The 17,648-nt window shown below is 40.5% G+C and overlaps 1 protein-coding gene across 1 annotated transcript in view; it reads right to left on the bottom strand.

The window, feature by feature from the left end:
- Cc2d2b (coiled-coil and C2 domain containing 2B) overlaps positions 1 to 17,648 on the bottom strand; it is a 78,882-nt gene that overhangs the window by 22,831 nt on the left and 38,403 nt on the right. The window contains exons 17-24 of the mRNA XM_075975089.1: positions 16,428 to 16,566; positions 15,542 to 15,745; positions 14,158 to 14,250; positions 13,208 to 13,299; positions 9,884 to 10,054; positions 8,330 to 8,426; positions 7,484 to 7,593; positions 4,281 to 4,377 (exon numbers count right to left, since the gene is read on the bottom strand). Of these exons, the coding sequence (XP_075831204.1) occupies positions 4,281 to 4,377; positions 7,484 to 7,593; positions 8,330 to 8,426; positions 9,884 to 10,054; positions 13,208 to 13,299; positions 14,158 to 14,250; positions 15,542 to 15,745; positions 16,428 to 16,566 (1,003 nt within the window). The remainder of the gene's footprint in view (positions 1 to 4,280; positions 4,378 to 7,483; positions 7,594 to 8,329; positions 8,427 to 9,883; positions 10,055 to 13,207; positions 13,300 to 14,157; positions 14,251 to 15,541; positions 15,746 to 16,427; positions 16,567 to 17,648) is intronic.

Here is a 17,648-nt window from a genome sequence, read left to right as displayed (position 1 = left end):
TTTATTTTCAAAATCACCAGTTTGGGAGCCTCTTGTACCTGCTAGGGCAGTCAGCAGGAGGCAGATCTTCAAAGAGGCAGTTTAACACTTTCAGTGCCGCCATTTCAGCACCTAGGCCTTGCAAATCAAAATGACACTTTCCTTTTGTCTTAGGCTGTGACTGACTTCTTTGTAACCTGGCCTGCCTGGCAGGGCCTGCTCGTTTTATTAGCCAATGTTAAAGGGCAGCCCTAGAGTGGGACCAGTCATTCCACAAAACTTGGAAACAAGAAAATAAATGATATGATTGCTCATGCAAGTAAATGATGCAACTAAAATGTAAAACTGAAAGTTTACACTAAAATCTCTCAAACATTTGAGAATGTAAACATGTAAGATACAAAAATTGTAGACTAAGGAAGAATACATCATAAAACATAGAAAATAATATAAATTAAAAATAGTAGGTAAGTCAGGTAGAAAATATTCAGTCCAAGATAGTTTAAAGATGAGGACAGAGGTTTAGAGGGCTTCTATTATTTAGGATTGAGTCAGAGACCAAACAGACAGATATTGAACACATTTGCCCAAATAAATTCAGAAGTCATGGTCACTAGGACATTAGATGAATGTAATAAAACTCCAAGCAGAAATAAATAAGACGGAAAACACAGAATGAAGTATAAAACTTCAAACAATTTTTTCAAAAAAGTTGAGAAATCTGGTAGAAGTTCTGTGAAGTTCTAAATTTTAGCACAAGGGCCAGAGGAGGAGGGAAAACAGGGAACATTAATCAGTTAACAAGACACAAGCTGAACAGAACCAAGGCCATTAGCGCCACGTGTTGCACAGCCTGCTGACCAGGGCAACCGAACAGAAGCAAGTCTCTCTAGTTATAGACTCTCCTGTCCCAGCTTTTCCTGCCCTTCTTGTATCCAGCCAGTGTAAGTTCAACAAGAGGGATTTATGCTCTCCTAACCCCCACTTTCACTATAAAAATGTCCTGGCTTTTGGGTCCTTTTGACCTACTTGCAAGTGCTGTTAGGCTTTGTCGCAGGACCTTGCCCAAGGACCCCTTGAGACGAGGAGCTGTGATAGCTAAATAAGCCCCACCCCCTTTTATTTCAGAAATCCCTGATCTTAAAGAATTTGAGTGTGCTAATGCATACCTGTCATCTCTCCCTTTGGGGGACTAAGGAAGAAGAATCATGAGTTCTAGGCCAATCTGAACAATATTTTAAGATCTTGTCTTAGAAACAGACACAAGGGGCTAGAGAGACAGTTCAGTAGTCAAAAGCACTTGCTGCTCTTCCAAGGGACCTGAGTTGAGTTCCCAGCACCCATATCAGGCTGCTTTCAATCACCAGTAACTAACTCCAGCTCCAGGGGATCTGACATCCCTCTGGCCTGTGCATACACATATACATAAACACACATGGACACATAAATAAATAGTAACATAAATCTTTTTAAGAAACAGACACAAATAATAAAATCAGAACAAAAGAATAGAAGTACTTGGATAAAGTCAGGAATGATAAGAGGCTAACAGTATATTAAAGATTGGAAGACCACTGATAATGATATGCTAGTGTTGTGAACTCTTTAAAAAGAACCCTTTCTCCTCCTTTGTCCTTTCTTCCCATCCTTCACTCCCCTCTCCCCTCCCCTGTACTTTCTCCATACACACTCCCCAACCCTACTTTCCTTTCCTAAGCAATTAAACCATCATTTGAACACTGGGCTCATTTAAGTTCTTTCTGTAGCTATCACGTTGATGTTATCGTTTAGTTAACCCAGGCTCCAAGCCTGGAGTGCCCAGCCCAGCTCCAAATGCAGTTCACAACAGCTCTGTCATCTCTAGTGCTGAAAATCTGTGACATACTTATTTATGTGTCCATGTGTGTTTATGTATATATGTATGTAATGAAGGGGAGATCCATGGGGAGTAAAAAAGATTTGATAGTAGGAAGAAAAAACATAGGAGAAAAGAGAAAAAGAGACATTTACAAACAGAATAGTGATCAATAATCAACCCAGACTCTCTCTCAAATGGACGCTGATCTCGTCACTTGTTCTAATCCTTTGTGGGAAAACGGAATGCTTCATCTATAGTTACCTACAACGCAGTCATGAGGAAAGGCCGATACAGTTTCCTCTTCTAAACAGAGTGCCAACAATGTCGCAAGCATTTGACGTGTGCAGACTGACCCAGAACAATGAAACGCATTATTACAATAAAGTTCAATGTCAGTCGGCTTATTCCCATCTGTCAAACCAGCTACTGAGACAGAACCAGAAAAATATTCACAGTAAATCCTTGGACGCAAGCTGTCAACAAATGGCCATTTAATACCTAACCTTTGGCTTTTACTAAGAATTCATGTACAGTTTTGATGTGAATGTTCGTACATTCTTGGGAAACTGGCTTGAAGGCGCTGCAGCTAAGAGTTTGTCTGACAATCTAATCTTGAGCTCTGCACTGCAGGGTCTCATCCATCCTCTCCAACCTAGAGCCTCCACTCCCTCAGTTAGAATCATCTGCCTTCAACCAACTGCCATAAGAGGGCCAGTTCTCCAGGGCCTTGTCCCCAGCAGAGCGATTCCCCTTCCCCTTCCCTTCCTGTTGTCCTTTTCACAAGGTGGTTGCACGCCCCATGTCAATTCTTTGGCAAGGTCTGTCCTTTTCCCTTTTCCCTGGCATTCTAAGTCCTAATGTATGAGTGTCTAATTTTTTGATGTCATGTATGATGTCATGTGCAAGTGGGTTGGAGCTCATCATAGCTATTCCAGGATGCATGTGGCCTGTGGGCCACAGGTTGGACATACCTAGAAGAGAAGGCTCATCTAAATGGCTAAGATATTAAATATTACTTCTTTCAATTTAGATTAACACTGGGTGATGGTGGAGCACACCTTTAATCCCAGCACTCAGGAGGCAGAAACAGGTGGATCTTTGTGAGTTCAAGGCTGACCTGGTTCAAAGACCAAGTTCTAGGGCAGCCAGGGCAGCACAGAGAAATTCCGTCTCAAAAAAACAAAAAACAAACTAACAAAAATGGACGTGAGTGCGATCTTCCTACATTAGCCACCTCACTGATCACCATGCTGGCTAGGTGGTGTCCCCTTCTTCCCTCGCCAAGGGTAGAACCTTCCAACAAGCTCTCGGTTTAGATTCACATAATCCAGAACATCTGTTGACTTTTTATAACTCCCCTTCCTTCTGTTCATCAGAGAACACACACATGTAAACTGCTGAACATTTAACTTGGGGGGTGTTGGTTAGTAAGATGTCTGTCTAAAGAGAACTACAGGAGATAACACCAGGTGGCTGAGAAGCGTGGCAATGTTTCAGAGAAGAAAAAAAGAGATACTTGGGATGACAAAGACCTAACTCAGGGTGTCGTCATTTCACTAAGTATCCTTTCCATCCTGATAAAGCCCTCCGCACATCCGAGCTCTTCAAGACTGAACTCCGAGCTGAGGAAGGCTCTTGAGTGAGTCTAATTCCTTTCTACCACCTGCCATCTGGAATACTGGCTTGAAGGCAGTGAGCAGGGTGGACCTTACCACTAGTAACTGTTCCAATGGTTTTAAAGCAATGTATACGAAAGTATTTAACTTACCTGGAAACAGTAGCTATTATATTTTTCATGCCACACTAACTGAAAGGAAGCTAACACTTACTACAGAGCTTGCTATAGTACTAGGCATTGGGTTGGGACTTTTCACTAATGTACAGGAAGGCAGTCATTCGTTTTGAAATTAAAGCAAACACAACAAAATTCTGGTCCTAAAATAACTTGGTGTCTTGTGTAGAGTGGTATGCTTTCTTTGATCAGATCATGAAAAATTTGTGAGGTTTTCTGCCTGTCTTTCTGTCTTTACTACTAAAAAGCTCATATTTAAATGTAAAGGTCAGTCTTAAGCATCTGCTTCTCTCACGTTCTGGCCCGTTCACCATCCTATCTCCTTTATAGGTTGCTATGACTTGTTACATTTGGAGTAGATTGTCATGTGTCTGACTTTATTGCACATTGACTCAAACCTTTTTAAGAAAATATTACACATATCACATTAAAGCAAGTTATACGGGGCCTGGTGGCATATACTCATAATAAAAGGGCTAGAAGTTCAAGACCAGCTAGGGCCACACAGTGACTTTAGGCCAACCTGGGCTGCACAGTGAGTTCCTGTCTCAGAAACAGACAACAAAATAAGTTCACAAATATGTTCCAAGATTTCATTCAGTTTGACCTCATAATTATTTCAACATTAACCAGACATTTTCCCTACATTACCTCATGTTTCTCAATTACCACTTCATCAAAAACGTTGATGTGTATATTATCTTTTATTTTCGATAAACTAGAGAAGCTGTAATCATGTCCTGGTGAGCTGAAAACAAGAAAAGGACACTTGAATATTGAAGTTTTTTTTTTCAAAATCCATTTATTTTTTTAAGCACGTCATTGATAAAGTATAATAAATTACATATGATCTTTTCCTTTGTAAAGTTTAAACTTAGAAAAAGCTGTACGTCTTGAAGCCTGGGTTCTACTATACATTAGAACTAATAATGTGTATACTATAATTTACCTTATATTCCTCTTAAGATGAAAATAAAAATAGATAACAACATGGGTTCAGCTGGAGATTATGTTAAACGAAATGAGCCAGGTAGAGAAAGACAATGCTTGGCACAGAGAAGATGCATCAAAACGACCGAGACTCCAGACATCTTTGGACTTACAATTCCTAGGCCAGCCAGTGACCACTACATTACACCAGAGTGTGTAACTCCCTTCTTTACTCTTTAGTTCTGTGCAACAACTACTACAAAACATGGACATTGTTGGGGGTCTTAATTTGCAGAAAAGTAGCCTCACTGAAGAAAATTTAGGAATTACTACCAGGAGGTCAGGTCAACTGAGATGTGCTGGCAGCAGATAAAAAGGAAATGACTGCCCGGGTCGGTGATGGCTCAGCCCAGCCTGTAGCCTTCCTGCTCCTGGACTCACTCCACTTCTTTCCATACCATTAAGAGCCCTTTGTGCCCCTGAGTTTCCTAAGATAGAGCTTTGGGGATGGCAGCTCCCTGATCCCAGGATGCCCACAACCTGAGGTTCCAACTTTTGGCTGCTGAGTGGCAAGCAGCCCAGCCCTTGCCTGGCAATATTTTCACTTTTTACCACACAATTGCTACTGCTACTGACGTTGTTAAAGTTTTTTTTTTTTTAAGCAAGTACTACTTCAAGGAATCTCCAATAACCTATACTTTTCTGACAACGGTGCTGGCAGCAACCACCAAAAAACACTGGTTATGTTCCTTGACAATTTTAAATTGAATGTTTTTTATATTTCCAAGAAATAAAACAAGCCAATTCTCCTACTTTGTTCCTCTGGGATTTCATTTCATGGTTGGAATGCCCAGGCCAAGACAGGGGAGGCTATGTGTATTTACAGCACTCTGCTAGGACAAGAAAGGACAGGAATCACTTCAAGACACTTTTCAGTTTGCCCATTTGGTATACCTTAACTTAGCAAGTCCTCTGCATTATCTCATGTTATATAGTCTATTCAAACTTCCTCGAATTCTGCCACCATTCATCCTCCACACTAGACCTCACTAATTAGTCTTTATTTACTGTAACCATATGTGGCATTTGCATGTAGGCTTTTTTCCCTCCTTTTCTAGTGCTAGGAATTGAACCCAGAGCCTCATGCATACTAGAGAAATACTACACCACTCTCTACAGTCCTGCATATAGTTTTTAATCACTGGAATGTCACAGGGAACAAGGAGTTAGAACAGAATCTTCTATTACAGACAACAAAAAGTAATGGTTGGATCCTTAGGTGACTTTCTGGTTCCCACTGCAGTTTTGGCTTATCTAACTGTTAGAAGCACAAATTGTCAGTATTCAATATTAGTAGATTATTCCATTTAGTTTACTTAAAAAATTATCTTTCTTACTGATCCTTTTATGTTTTCTTTATCAAATTAATGTAGTGTATCTATCTGGACATACTGGCAAATGACTATAATCCAAGCACCCAGAATGCTTAGGCAGAAGGAACAAGTGTTCAAGGCCAGCCTCATCTGTATAGTAAAGTCTAGGCCAGTTTGGGGACATGGCAAGACCTTATCTTAACAAGCAAACAACCCCAAAGAATAAACTCCAAACTCTAATATTTAAATTAATAATCTAAGTATTTCCAAACACACATGATCATCTACCTTACTTTACAAACTTTTCCAGCAAATATATTTTCTTTTCGTTTTTTTCTCCCTACTCATCCTGTTCCTTCTCCCTCCCTTCCTCTCCCTCTCTCCCTTTCTCTCAAACATCCTGGTCAGTGTCTGGTAGTTTTCATTTTGTGAGAGGAAACTTGGATAAAAAAGCCCGTATAGTCTGTGCCATGTTACGATAGAGAACATGTAGATAGTTATGTCAGTTCTTCTGTGTTTCCTTGGCATTTGTCGGAAGTGGCTATATGTTAATATGTGAGCCAGATAAAACATATGAATGAAAACATTATATGCATGGGCAGCCCATCTGTTGAACTTGTCCATACTGGGTTTCATGGTCCAAGTTGAGGAGGACAACTGACCAGGTCTCTGCCTCAAGAGGGCACCAGACCTCTTTACAGATGGTTGTGAGCCACCATGTGGTTGCTGGGAATTGAACTCAGGACCTTTGGAAGAGCAGGCAGTGCTCTTAAACGCTGAGCCATCTCTCCAGCCCACAGATATAACATAAATAATGTCAAATCATATAAACAATCACATACAAATGATTATGATGCCATATGGACTATGAAATAATGTAAAATATTCATATAAAATGATCTTATATATAGGAATAAAAGTTCAATTTTCCCATTCCTTGAAATAAAATTATATTATTTGAAAAATATTTAGGTTTTTAGCAGCTATGGATACTTGATCATGAAGTAGGCAGTAAATGTGTACCCAGCTGGAAAGCACAGTGACATCAGGGAAAATGATATGGAGTGGCGTGCTTCTAAACACACTTAGTTACGGGGTTAGTCACGCCCATATTTATCTTTCTTTTCTTCTTTGAAGCAAGTGGAAACTTGGGGACATGTTTCTTCTGACCCAGCACCCCAAGACTTTAGTTTTCCTGATGTCACATCCAGGCTGGGGTGGCTTTTCTGGTGATGCAGCTACCTTTAGTCATTCTCGCTTCTATAAGTAAGCCCTCACCTATACTCATGTCAGTAGCTACAATACACTCATTCTTTTCCAAATTGGATTTTGTAGAATTATCTCTTTGGCCCTCCACTGATTCCCTATCTGGGGTGAACAGACATTTGTTTGTACCTCCCTACAAGGAGTCTCACATAATACCCCCTTCCCAAGAAAAAAGGTGGACGTTACTTACCTTTACATGCACACTCACCCAAGCATACATGAACACGCTCCCTCACTGCAGAATTAATCTGACTAGAGACTGCAGTAAAATGGACTCCAACTTACATAAAATCTACTTTGATTTCTTCATTCCAGCATGGATGAGATCCGCTTGCAGTATTGGTTTGATATACAGTGTGTTGAAAAGAAACTTCTATGAAAGGGTGCACAGTACCCTGAAACGCAGAGTAAACACTGACTGGATTTTTTAAATATCTTACATGACAGAGGAAAACAAAAAGTTACATCACCAGGCATCTTGTTTCCTTAGTTTCTATAGTTCTTCTAATAGCCATTATTTAGTCATCGGCTTAGCGAACATCTATTGCTCTTATTCTAAGTCAGGCACTCTTCAAAGATCCAAAGACAAATAGAATTTTTCCTTAAAGGGTTTAACGTTTTTCATGAAAACTAAATAGACAAGTTAATAAGTACCATGAAATGGAAGCAACAAAGCAAGAGAACCAGTTTGCACCTGGGGGTTTCAGGAAACCATAAGGGTGTGTTTTTGAGGTGAAGCCAAGATGAACATCACAGAGGAAATCCTGTTTGAGCTCAGGCATTGAAACACTGCTGTGCTTAGCTGGTTAAGAGCATGGAGATGGGTGGAGGCCATTTCCAGCAGAGGGAACAACTACAGGAAGCCAAGACAACATAGCTGTGCAGTAGACCGACATGAAAACAGATGGCAGAAAAAGAGCTAGACTATCAAAGATTCTATGTTTGAGCTTATACCTTGTTCTGTGGGGCCTGAGAGCAGAAAGTGAGATGATGTGAATTATATTAATCAACAATACCTTTCTTTTGTTAAAGGAAAATAACTGAAATCTGAAGATAGATATGAAGAAACCAGTCAGAAGCCAGGTGCAACTGAGAGCAGTCAGCCAATATTGTACATAAGATGTTAGGTACCTCATTTAAGAAGTCATTCGAGACTATAGATTTGATTGCTTCTTGATGTCTATGGCGAGACATGGATGACCTCAAGTAAGTAGACGTACCCCAAGTTCTTCAGGAAAAACAACGAGACATAGTTTTAACAGTAGGTTGGTAAGCATGAGGATTACCCTGGGTCTTACTGAGGTATCTATCTATCTATCCATCTATCTATCTATCTATCTATCTATCTATCTATCTATCTATCTATCCATTTATTATCATATCACATTGGCGAACATCACTAGTCTGGAATGTGGTTCCTGACCACTGAAGTATAAGATGGATCTAGTGCTAACATGCTCACTGGTTTTCAGCACCAACAGGAAAATGTGATATTTGGGGAATATAGTCTTCCTACCTTTTTTTTGGTGTTAGAATAGTTTCTTCTGTAGAATGATGGCTATAGAAAGAGATAGCAATTTTATGTCCTTTCTTCACAAACAGCCATTGAGATGTGCATTGGTTGTAAAAGCAATTAGTTGTGTCAAGAAATAAGGTTGTAGTTTGTAAAACAAAGTCAAAAATCTTTAAAAGGCTTTACCTATAAATGAATAGCCAGTAAGAAAAGTGTCTGTTTTTCACAGATAGAATCCATGAATTATACTAAGCTTATCAAAGCAAGCAGAGCACATATGTGGTAAACATGGAAGAGGAAATGCCTGATGTTCCTGGGGCATTTGGGTAGTAATATTCATATTTATCAATAATCTTTGTCCCTAAATATCCAGGATATATTTCATGAAATAGGTACTTAATATTCACAGAACCTTAATTTGATTAGCCTTTGGTAAGTAAAGTCTATTTTGATCCAAGAAATACAAATAAAACATAATTGGTGCATACAGGAAAGATAGGTGATGCCCCACTTCGGTAGAGTTACCTACGGGTCCTAGGCAGAACAGGCTGTAGTTGCAGGGACGGTGACCACAATGAGCCGTTCCACACTGGAAGACCTCCTGAAACACAATGCGTGTCCCACCTGCTTTTTTCACCGCTCTGCTTCCGACAGGGAGGGTACACCGCCATGACAGTGAATGAAGTGGTTGGCCACAGAAAACCTCAGAAACTCACAGTAGGGAACAGGACCAAGAAGAATTCACTTGGTGACACGGAGGATGCTCATGTGACAAGTACCCCCAAAGAACACACTAAGGCTACTTTGAGAATCCTATACCTCTGCAACATTTTTGCTTGGTTTGGGCAGTTTGTTTTGGAACAGGACTTTGAGCACGCTATGCGAACACTCTACCTCTGAGCTACTCCAGAAACTTTTCATGCGTGACATCGTGAATAGGTTTGACTAGCCAAATGAGGGGTTAAAAGCTTACCTAAGTATGTGTGTGGGTGGACATTCAACTCATAACATTCCATGTGCTGGGCAGGAGCTCTGTCTCTGCGCCACATCTCCAGGCATTATGCATTGAAACATTAATGAAATACAAAGTTTCACAGATGAAGCAGTGAGGATGTTTAGCACCTTTAAGAGAGACCTTCTGCAACTTCAGACATTGGAGCCCATCACCTTACCTATGAGTTATTTTTTTTCTGGTAGGAATGTTGTAGGCCCTCAGGATCCTGACCAGAATCTTTATATCCCCATCAGAGACAGTCTGTGCTGTGACTTTTCTTCTTTCTTTCCTCTGAGGCTTTAACTTCCTTCGTGGTTCAATGAATTTACAAATCACATCTGTCAACTGGCTAAAGAGTAAAAACTGATCATCTCCATATACACAAAATAACAGTTTTAAATATGCTAGTGTTTATGATAATTGCTAATAAGGCCATTATTCTGAACCGTATTGTGTCCGTTATGGAAGAGCTTTGAAAAGAGGCAGTGCTAGAATCCCTTAGACTAGGAGGGCATATAGTTGCACCAGCTCTTTGGTTACACACTCCAAAAAGAAGCCAAAAGCAGCAAGATAAAGCTATTGAACATTAACCTTTCACCACAATTATTATTTTTCTTAAAGCAAGCACTTTCTCAAAAATGACAGAATATCCCAATATTCTCCACTGCTCTGAATCAGTTATTTGCTCATGATGACAACTTAAATCCATAGTCACAGCAGTTTCTGCTCCAGGTCTGAAAATACAAGGCAGTGGATTTCATTATCACACAGCAGTCAGAACCTTACAGGGGATGCTGAGAATTTGCATGTAGTCTCTAGAGGGGATCAGACCCACTCCTGACTCTCCCCTTGGGCTTCATAATGGGCTCTGGAGAATGGAGATAACCTAGCAAAGGCTCTACCACCTGCCCCTGTGCAGCTCAGTGCCCTGGCACCACTGAGATGTTGCAGGATATTTAATTGCACTGTGAAACCCCAAGAAGGTGCTAATACAAAATCAACCTTGGATAAGGGGCTAGTTGACAGAAATTAGCCATAGAGAGTATGGAAGAACCAGGAAGATGGCCAGAGAGACACACAGGAAGAAGAAGGGAAGTGCTTAGAGTTTTGCCGTATTTTTAGTATGGGATAGCTGGAAAGAAACTCTCTTGCTTGATCAAAAAGGAGGGCCACCTGGTTGTTTCTTGCCCCTGAGCCAGCAGGTTTTCACCCCAACATCTGACACTTGAGTCTTTATTGGTCAACAGAACAATAGGGACTTAATCACTAACTACATTTGGTGGTGCCAGCAGGTAATCCTTTGCCATCAGGAAATGCCCTGAGGGCCTCCCAGAGGCCCCAATATCAAATTTGATTCAATTGTTCCATCTGAACAGGGGTCAGTATTGGAGAGATTCATCCACAGATCATTGAAATGACTTCATGTCTGTTGTTAAAAAGCCACACTGCTCTGGATGACAGAACAGCTTCATTAGATAAAACAAAAAATTCAGGAGCAACTATAAAACAAGTATTTTGGCAAACTTCTATAAATGATCAAAGACCAAAGCTAAAAATATGAATAAATGGCACTGTAACTGAAGGTTTGATAAACACAGGTGCTTTTGTAACAATAATTTCACCAAATTTTGGCATCCAGATTGGCCTCTTCAGGAGGTAAATAGAGATTGGAACTTTATCTCGGGTAAAACAAGTACAGAGTGGGTTGAGTGTTTAAAACCAAAAAGAAAGAAATGAAAATTAAAGCCATATGTGGCTAACATAGGGAACATGATTTGTTACAGCACTGGGAAACACAGATTAACATTCCCCCAACCTCAGAAACAAACCATAAAATAATGATTCTGAAAGAAATATTAAAAGGTATTATCAAGAATAGTCACCAACCATTCGGGCTGTACATATAAACAGGGCACAACAGCTGTTGGTCTTTCAAAGGTACCAACAGCCCTACCTTTAAAATGGCTAACTGACAAACCTATGTGGGTGGAACAATGACTTTTGCCTTCAGAAAAATCACACTCACTAGAAAAGCTGGTCCAGGAGTATCTAAATGCTCAACATGTCAAAGAATCGGCCAGTTCTTGGAATTCTCCTATATCTGCCATTAAAAAAAAAATCTGGAAAATGGAGAATGGTAACGGATCTGAGAGCTATAAATAAGGTGATCCAGCCAATGGTCTCTTTACAGCCTGGAATTCCCTTGCCTTCCTTATTACATAAGGAATGGTCTATTAGAGTGATTGATTTAAAAGACTGCTTTTTTTGTACACCTATACAAGAACAGGATAGAGAAAAATTTTCCCACTTATAATAATTCTCAACCTGTTAGAAGATACCAATGGAAGATCTTGCCACAAGCAATGTCAAACAGCCCTACATTGTGTCAATATTTTGTACAATAGCTGTTAAAATAATTCACAAACAGGTTCCTCAATCTATAATTTACCATTGTATATCTTACTGGCTGACTCAGACACAGATACCCTAGAAAAAAATGTTCGATAAAATAAAGAGAATTTTGCCTTGTTGGGGATTACAAATTGTTCCTGAAAATACACAAAGAGGAGAGTCTATTAATTACCTAGGATATAATATAGGTTTACAGAAAGTTGAACCACAGGAAGTACAAATCAGGAGAGATCAATTATGAACTCTTCATTCATTTTCAAAATTTGCTGGGAGATATAAACTGGCTATGGCTCACAATTGGATTAACAACTCAAGATAAGTAATTTATTTCAAAATTTACATGGTGATAAGGACTTAAATAGTCCAAGAAAATTATCAGCTGAGGCTGAGAGAGAATAGGCTCTGGTAGAAAAGAAATTACAGGATGCACTTATGTCAAAGACCAGCCTTGATGAAATTTATACATTACGGGTAGGAGCATGAGGGTTAGAATTTTAAAGCAAAAGAAACAGAGATATGAGAGAAATAAGAGGCTGAAACACAGAACAGCATCAGGAGGGAGATTCAGTGAATTTTTCCTTTTTGTTTAGTCAATACCTGATAACTGTCCTTATTGCATATAGTTTTATTGTGTTAGAGTTAAAACTTTTCCTTTTTCTTTAAATTGAAAGGGGGAAATGTTGTAGGATATTTGATCATACTGTGATACTCTGAGACTGTGGAAATAAAGTTAGCTGAATCAGGGGGAAGAGAGAGCAACTAGCTGACTGGAATGAGCCATAAGGAAGACAGAATATGGGTAGAGAGGATGCACAAGAAGGAGTAGGGAGGGACTTAGAGATTTTGTGGTCTCTGATCTGGGAAGTGCAGAGAGAAGGTCAACTGGTGGCCCATCTGCTGCTCTTTCGATCTGTTAGGTTTTCACCCCAGTATTTGACTTCCAAATCTTTATTGGTAATAGAACAACTTAGACAAACACATCACTGCAGTTTTGACATGTGACATAATATTTTTAAAATACAGAGAACCCAGAGGGTTATGATGACAGTAGCTTAAGGGTTTAGTGGCACATTTTATAATTCTAAAGTACCTTGTAGATACAATTTCTTCATAGTCAGCCACAATATCTGATAAGTTAAATTTGCTGACTTTGATGATTCTTTTCATTATCAACCTTCTCACCTAAAGAAAAATCCAAAAGTTAAAAAGAAAGGGAGTGTTTCTGGTTTAAGGCTATGTATTTTCTAAAATATCAACTTCGGGAGATCAGGACTCATAGCAGATACTCAGTAATGGTCACTGAATAAACAAATTGAGGAAATGCACTAGCTTCTTAGATGCTATCATTTCAGCAAAACATTATCTAGTGATCCTTGAGCCAGCTGGGACTGTACACCTTACAGCTATAGCTCCAGCCTTGGCTACCCATGATGCCAATTCAACAGCAAAAAATCTAGTGCACACAACTTATTCCCATGGAACTGATATAAAGCTCAACAGCACACAGCAAACACTGACAGGCACTCCAGTGAGACCACGGGTTAAGAATCTATAACCTAATAGGTCTCCAGGGTAAACATTTTCCATTATTTGTGATTCTAGTATTATTATGTGAACCTGCCAACCTTGCAGGTCTAGACTAACCTCAGATCACAGTCTTTACACAAGTTTACACAGCTTTCTGAGTGCTCCTTCCTAGGATTTGTTCATGCCTATCAGGCATCCTCAGCAATTATTCCCTTAGCCCTCAGTAGAGCCAGCTCACCTCCTTCTTGGATGTCCCACAAGGTGTAAAATGATATGAGTTCTCTACTTTCCAATATGGCAAACTCATTATTAGAGCATATCCTAAGCCTTGCTTTTAAAGTGCAGTGTTAATTAGAATGAGGTATGAGGAAGACACTGTAACTTTCTTGCTTCGACAGAAGCTAGGTCTGTGCTCTCACAGGGAGTCTCTGTGGAGACTATCTACCGTGCACCCAGCAGACGGCTGCTCACCCAAGTAAACCAGCTACATTGACAATACCATGCTCTCATTACCTTTCTCAGGAAATTGACAGAATTAATCCTTTGGGCGGTGATAGAGTTCACATCTGAGATGGACATATCCTTCTGTGCCTGACTTTCATATTCCTAAAGAGAGAATGAGGTTAGTTTTGCTTGAATGTAATATCGGGATCAAATCTGACGGAACAAAAATACTGTCCATGAACAGGGACGGTGGCAAACACTCCTCAGAAGGAACTTCCTCTTTTGATTCTCTCACTGAGAACTGGCCCAAACCAGTCTATAACTATATCCTGTTTTCTTCTGGCATGAAGTCGATCGATCTTTTACTTGTATTAATGTATTTAGTATAAGGACCTGCACGTGGAGGGCAGTTCGCAGGAGTGGGCTCTCTCAGGGATCAAACTCAGACTGTCAAGCTTGGCAGCAGATGCCTTTATCCTCTGAGTTGACAGGCCCACCGAACTTCTAAATTGTAGTGATGACCAAGAGAAGTTGTCATTTTGAAAATGAGGAGATGAGAAAAATTCATTGCTTTGCCTAAGGAGCATCCACCACGTGCCTGACTGGGCGGGGACATGCTCCCACTACAGCTTAAGTTTTAAATATGATGAGAGGAGCCCTGCATAATTTTGCCTGTGTAGCTTCCAGATGACCGAGAGGACATCAGAATCTGGCCTTTTTACTCAGGCTGGCTGTCCTCACCCTGCAGCGGCAATTCCATTGGACAGGAGTTTCCTGGCGGTGGGAAACAGTTGTCTTTGAACTCTCTCTCTGAAAAGCTCTGGTGTGGGGTTATGACAGTGGCTACTTTCCCAGCCATCCTCTCTTACAGTCCCCTACTCTGAGACTGGTGGGAGCTGGTAAAGTGTTTAAAAGCGGGTCCTTTTACTCCCCCAACTGCTGACTGATGGCAGCCACCAGGAACTCCTGGCCGGTGCGGCCCGGACAGCACAGGTGTAATGGACCATCCCTGGCTGAACTCAGTGGGCTGCAGCATACAACTCAACGAGACCAGCGCTTCTTTTGTCTCTTTTTTTGGATTCTAAAGATCTGAATTGAGATATGTCCTACAACTAATATCTGTATTCACTGTGGTAGTATTCCTTTCCTGACTCCTCCCTGGAACCGCAATCAATTGGTGATATAGTTTATGAAAACAAAAATACATCAGTCCCATTAATCTGGATGACAGTGAAAGAATTTGGGCTGTGAAATAGATTGGATAATACTATATTGGAAAGTCAAGCTAAGGCCATGATGGGACTTAGGTGATCTGTACGTTTTTAATATCTAAAGAGAAGGGAAGGGTCTGAGTGTTGATTATTAATTACCAAAATGAAGAGAGCTGAAGACAGGTTTAAAGCAGCAGGCTACTGACTCTCATACAATGAGCTGTGTCTGAATGGGCCAGTACCTGGAAGACTATGTCTGGAATCTCCTTGTCGTAGAGAGGCATCTGCTGCAGAAGGAAGAGATCTAGCTGGCCGGCGTTTCTCAGCTGCAGCAGCTGGAAGCGTTTGCTCCTTTTCATTTCTTCCTCAGACACAAAGTTAAATTCATCTTGCAACTGCTCGAGACGGAAATATTTTGGGATTTCCTGCCCTTTATGTCTCAAATACTGTAAAACACAAACACGCAAAAGTCTTTACTTAGGAAATTATTTTTAATTCAAGAATTATTTCAGAATCTATTTTTGCTCTATTAGCAGTGAGGTCTGTTGCAGTCTGAGTAAGCGGAGCAATTGGACCTGGGGAGGCATGCGACCTGAGGAAATACAGACTCTGGCTGGCATGCTTTCTAACGTGACTGATCAGGATGCACACAGAAAGAGAGAATGCCGATGTTGTATATGAACAAAAGGCAGAAAGGGGCATGTGGATGAGCTAGGAACCAGAGCTGGAGGGTGGAGATGACAGCCACTGTCAGTGTGACATGGACGAAGGGAGGTCAAAATAAAGCATGATGGGAACCAGAACAGTTCAACTGCCTGTAGGGATGAGCACAAGTGACCAGATAAGGATGTCTGCGAGCAAGAGAGCATTTTTAAGTCCTCTTGATATATCACTTTCAGTATCTAATAACATGGCTGGTGTGTAACAGATGCTAGCCTAAAGGTCAGCCTGCCAACCACCAGGTCTAAAGCAATCATACCAGCCGATGCATTCCAGGACTCTGACTGAAAATCGTATGTGCCCCCAATTCTACCTTTACATGCACCCTAAGCGTCTAGAAAAATATACAGCAAATAATGAAAGAGGAAATAAAATATGTTTATAGTATTGATAGTTTCTAAAACTTACCATAATAAGCTCTGTTATATCCGAATACTCTGGATTATTTGGATCGATCCTGATGTCATCTGCCCAGTCAGAAAGCTTTTGTGAGTTCAAGGGCCACGGGAGTCCAGGAACACCTCTGGCATCAACGTTCCTCAGCACACTAATGTGGAGAAGATATTCTGTGACTCTACATTCAACACACAGGTTACACATTGCACAGGCTAAAGCCCACCCATGGTGGGAACCTAGAGGCGAACCTACCCACATCCTGTATTTAAGGACAGAAGAGAACCTATCTTTATGAAACACGGACTGGTACTCCTCACCTCCTAGCCTCACTACAGTTTCCTGGTAAATGGTAAATGACAATAATCTTGCTAAGGACAGAACTCTACAGGTATTTCATCTGTGCCGTCTCCAGTTTGCAGAGGAGCTGGAATGCAGTAGATGCTTATGTGACTAGTACTCTTTGGTTGTATCCTATAAATTCTAAACATAATAGTGGGCTAAATATTTCATATGATGCATAATACTAAACTTTAATCCAAATAATTGTTTGTGTAAAATCAAGAAAGCACACAATGGGACAAAATGAACCTAAGGGGCTGGCAGCATGGTTCAGTGGGTCAAGGCGCCTACTACCAACCCTGATAACCTGAGTTCTATCCCTGGAGCCCACACAGTGGAAGGAGAGGACTCTTCTAGGTTGTCCTCTGACCTCCGTGGGCACTGCAGCATGCATGTGTAAGTAAATGTGAAAATAAAGTAAATACACAAAACAACTGTAAAAAATTTAAAACATTGTCTTTAGGTTGTATTGTCATCGTTGAACTATAACGAAAAAATAATGCGACAAAGTAGGCAGTTTAGGCCAGATGAGTCAAACACTGGGACAGCTAGATTCATTATATACCCCTAGTGACTTAACTATGGACCAAGAGCAGAAAGAAGGCAACCTTAGAGTATGTAGCTGGAGTTCTCAAGTAACTTGATGTTTTCATAGATATGTTTTACATCTCTGATGGCGGTTATCAAGCTGTGGCTGACCCACCCCAGGACATGATGACCACAAATGAAGTCACAGCCATGACAGCTGGAGTTCGGGTCAGTCTTTCAGTCTTCCTTTTATTTCCTGTTTCTGAACTTGAATTCTCTTTCTATCTTTGTTACAAAAGATATCTAAGACCTGACATCCTTGATATCTTGCAACACGTTTTCCTTCCTCTTGGGACAGTGTTAGCC

Source organism: Microtus pennsylvanicus, chromosome 5 (assembly GCF_037038515.1).
Source record: "Microtus pennsylvanicus isolate mMicPen1 chromosome 5, mMicPen1.hap1, whole genome shotgun sequence".
Classification (NCBI taxonomy): domain Eukaryota; kingdom Metazoa; phylum Chordata; class Mammalia; order Rodentia; family Cricetidae; genus Microtus; species Microtus pennsylvanicus.
The sequence above is the reverse complement of the archived record's forward strand: the minus strand, read 5'-3'. Positions and strand labels throughout refer to the sequence as shown.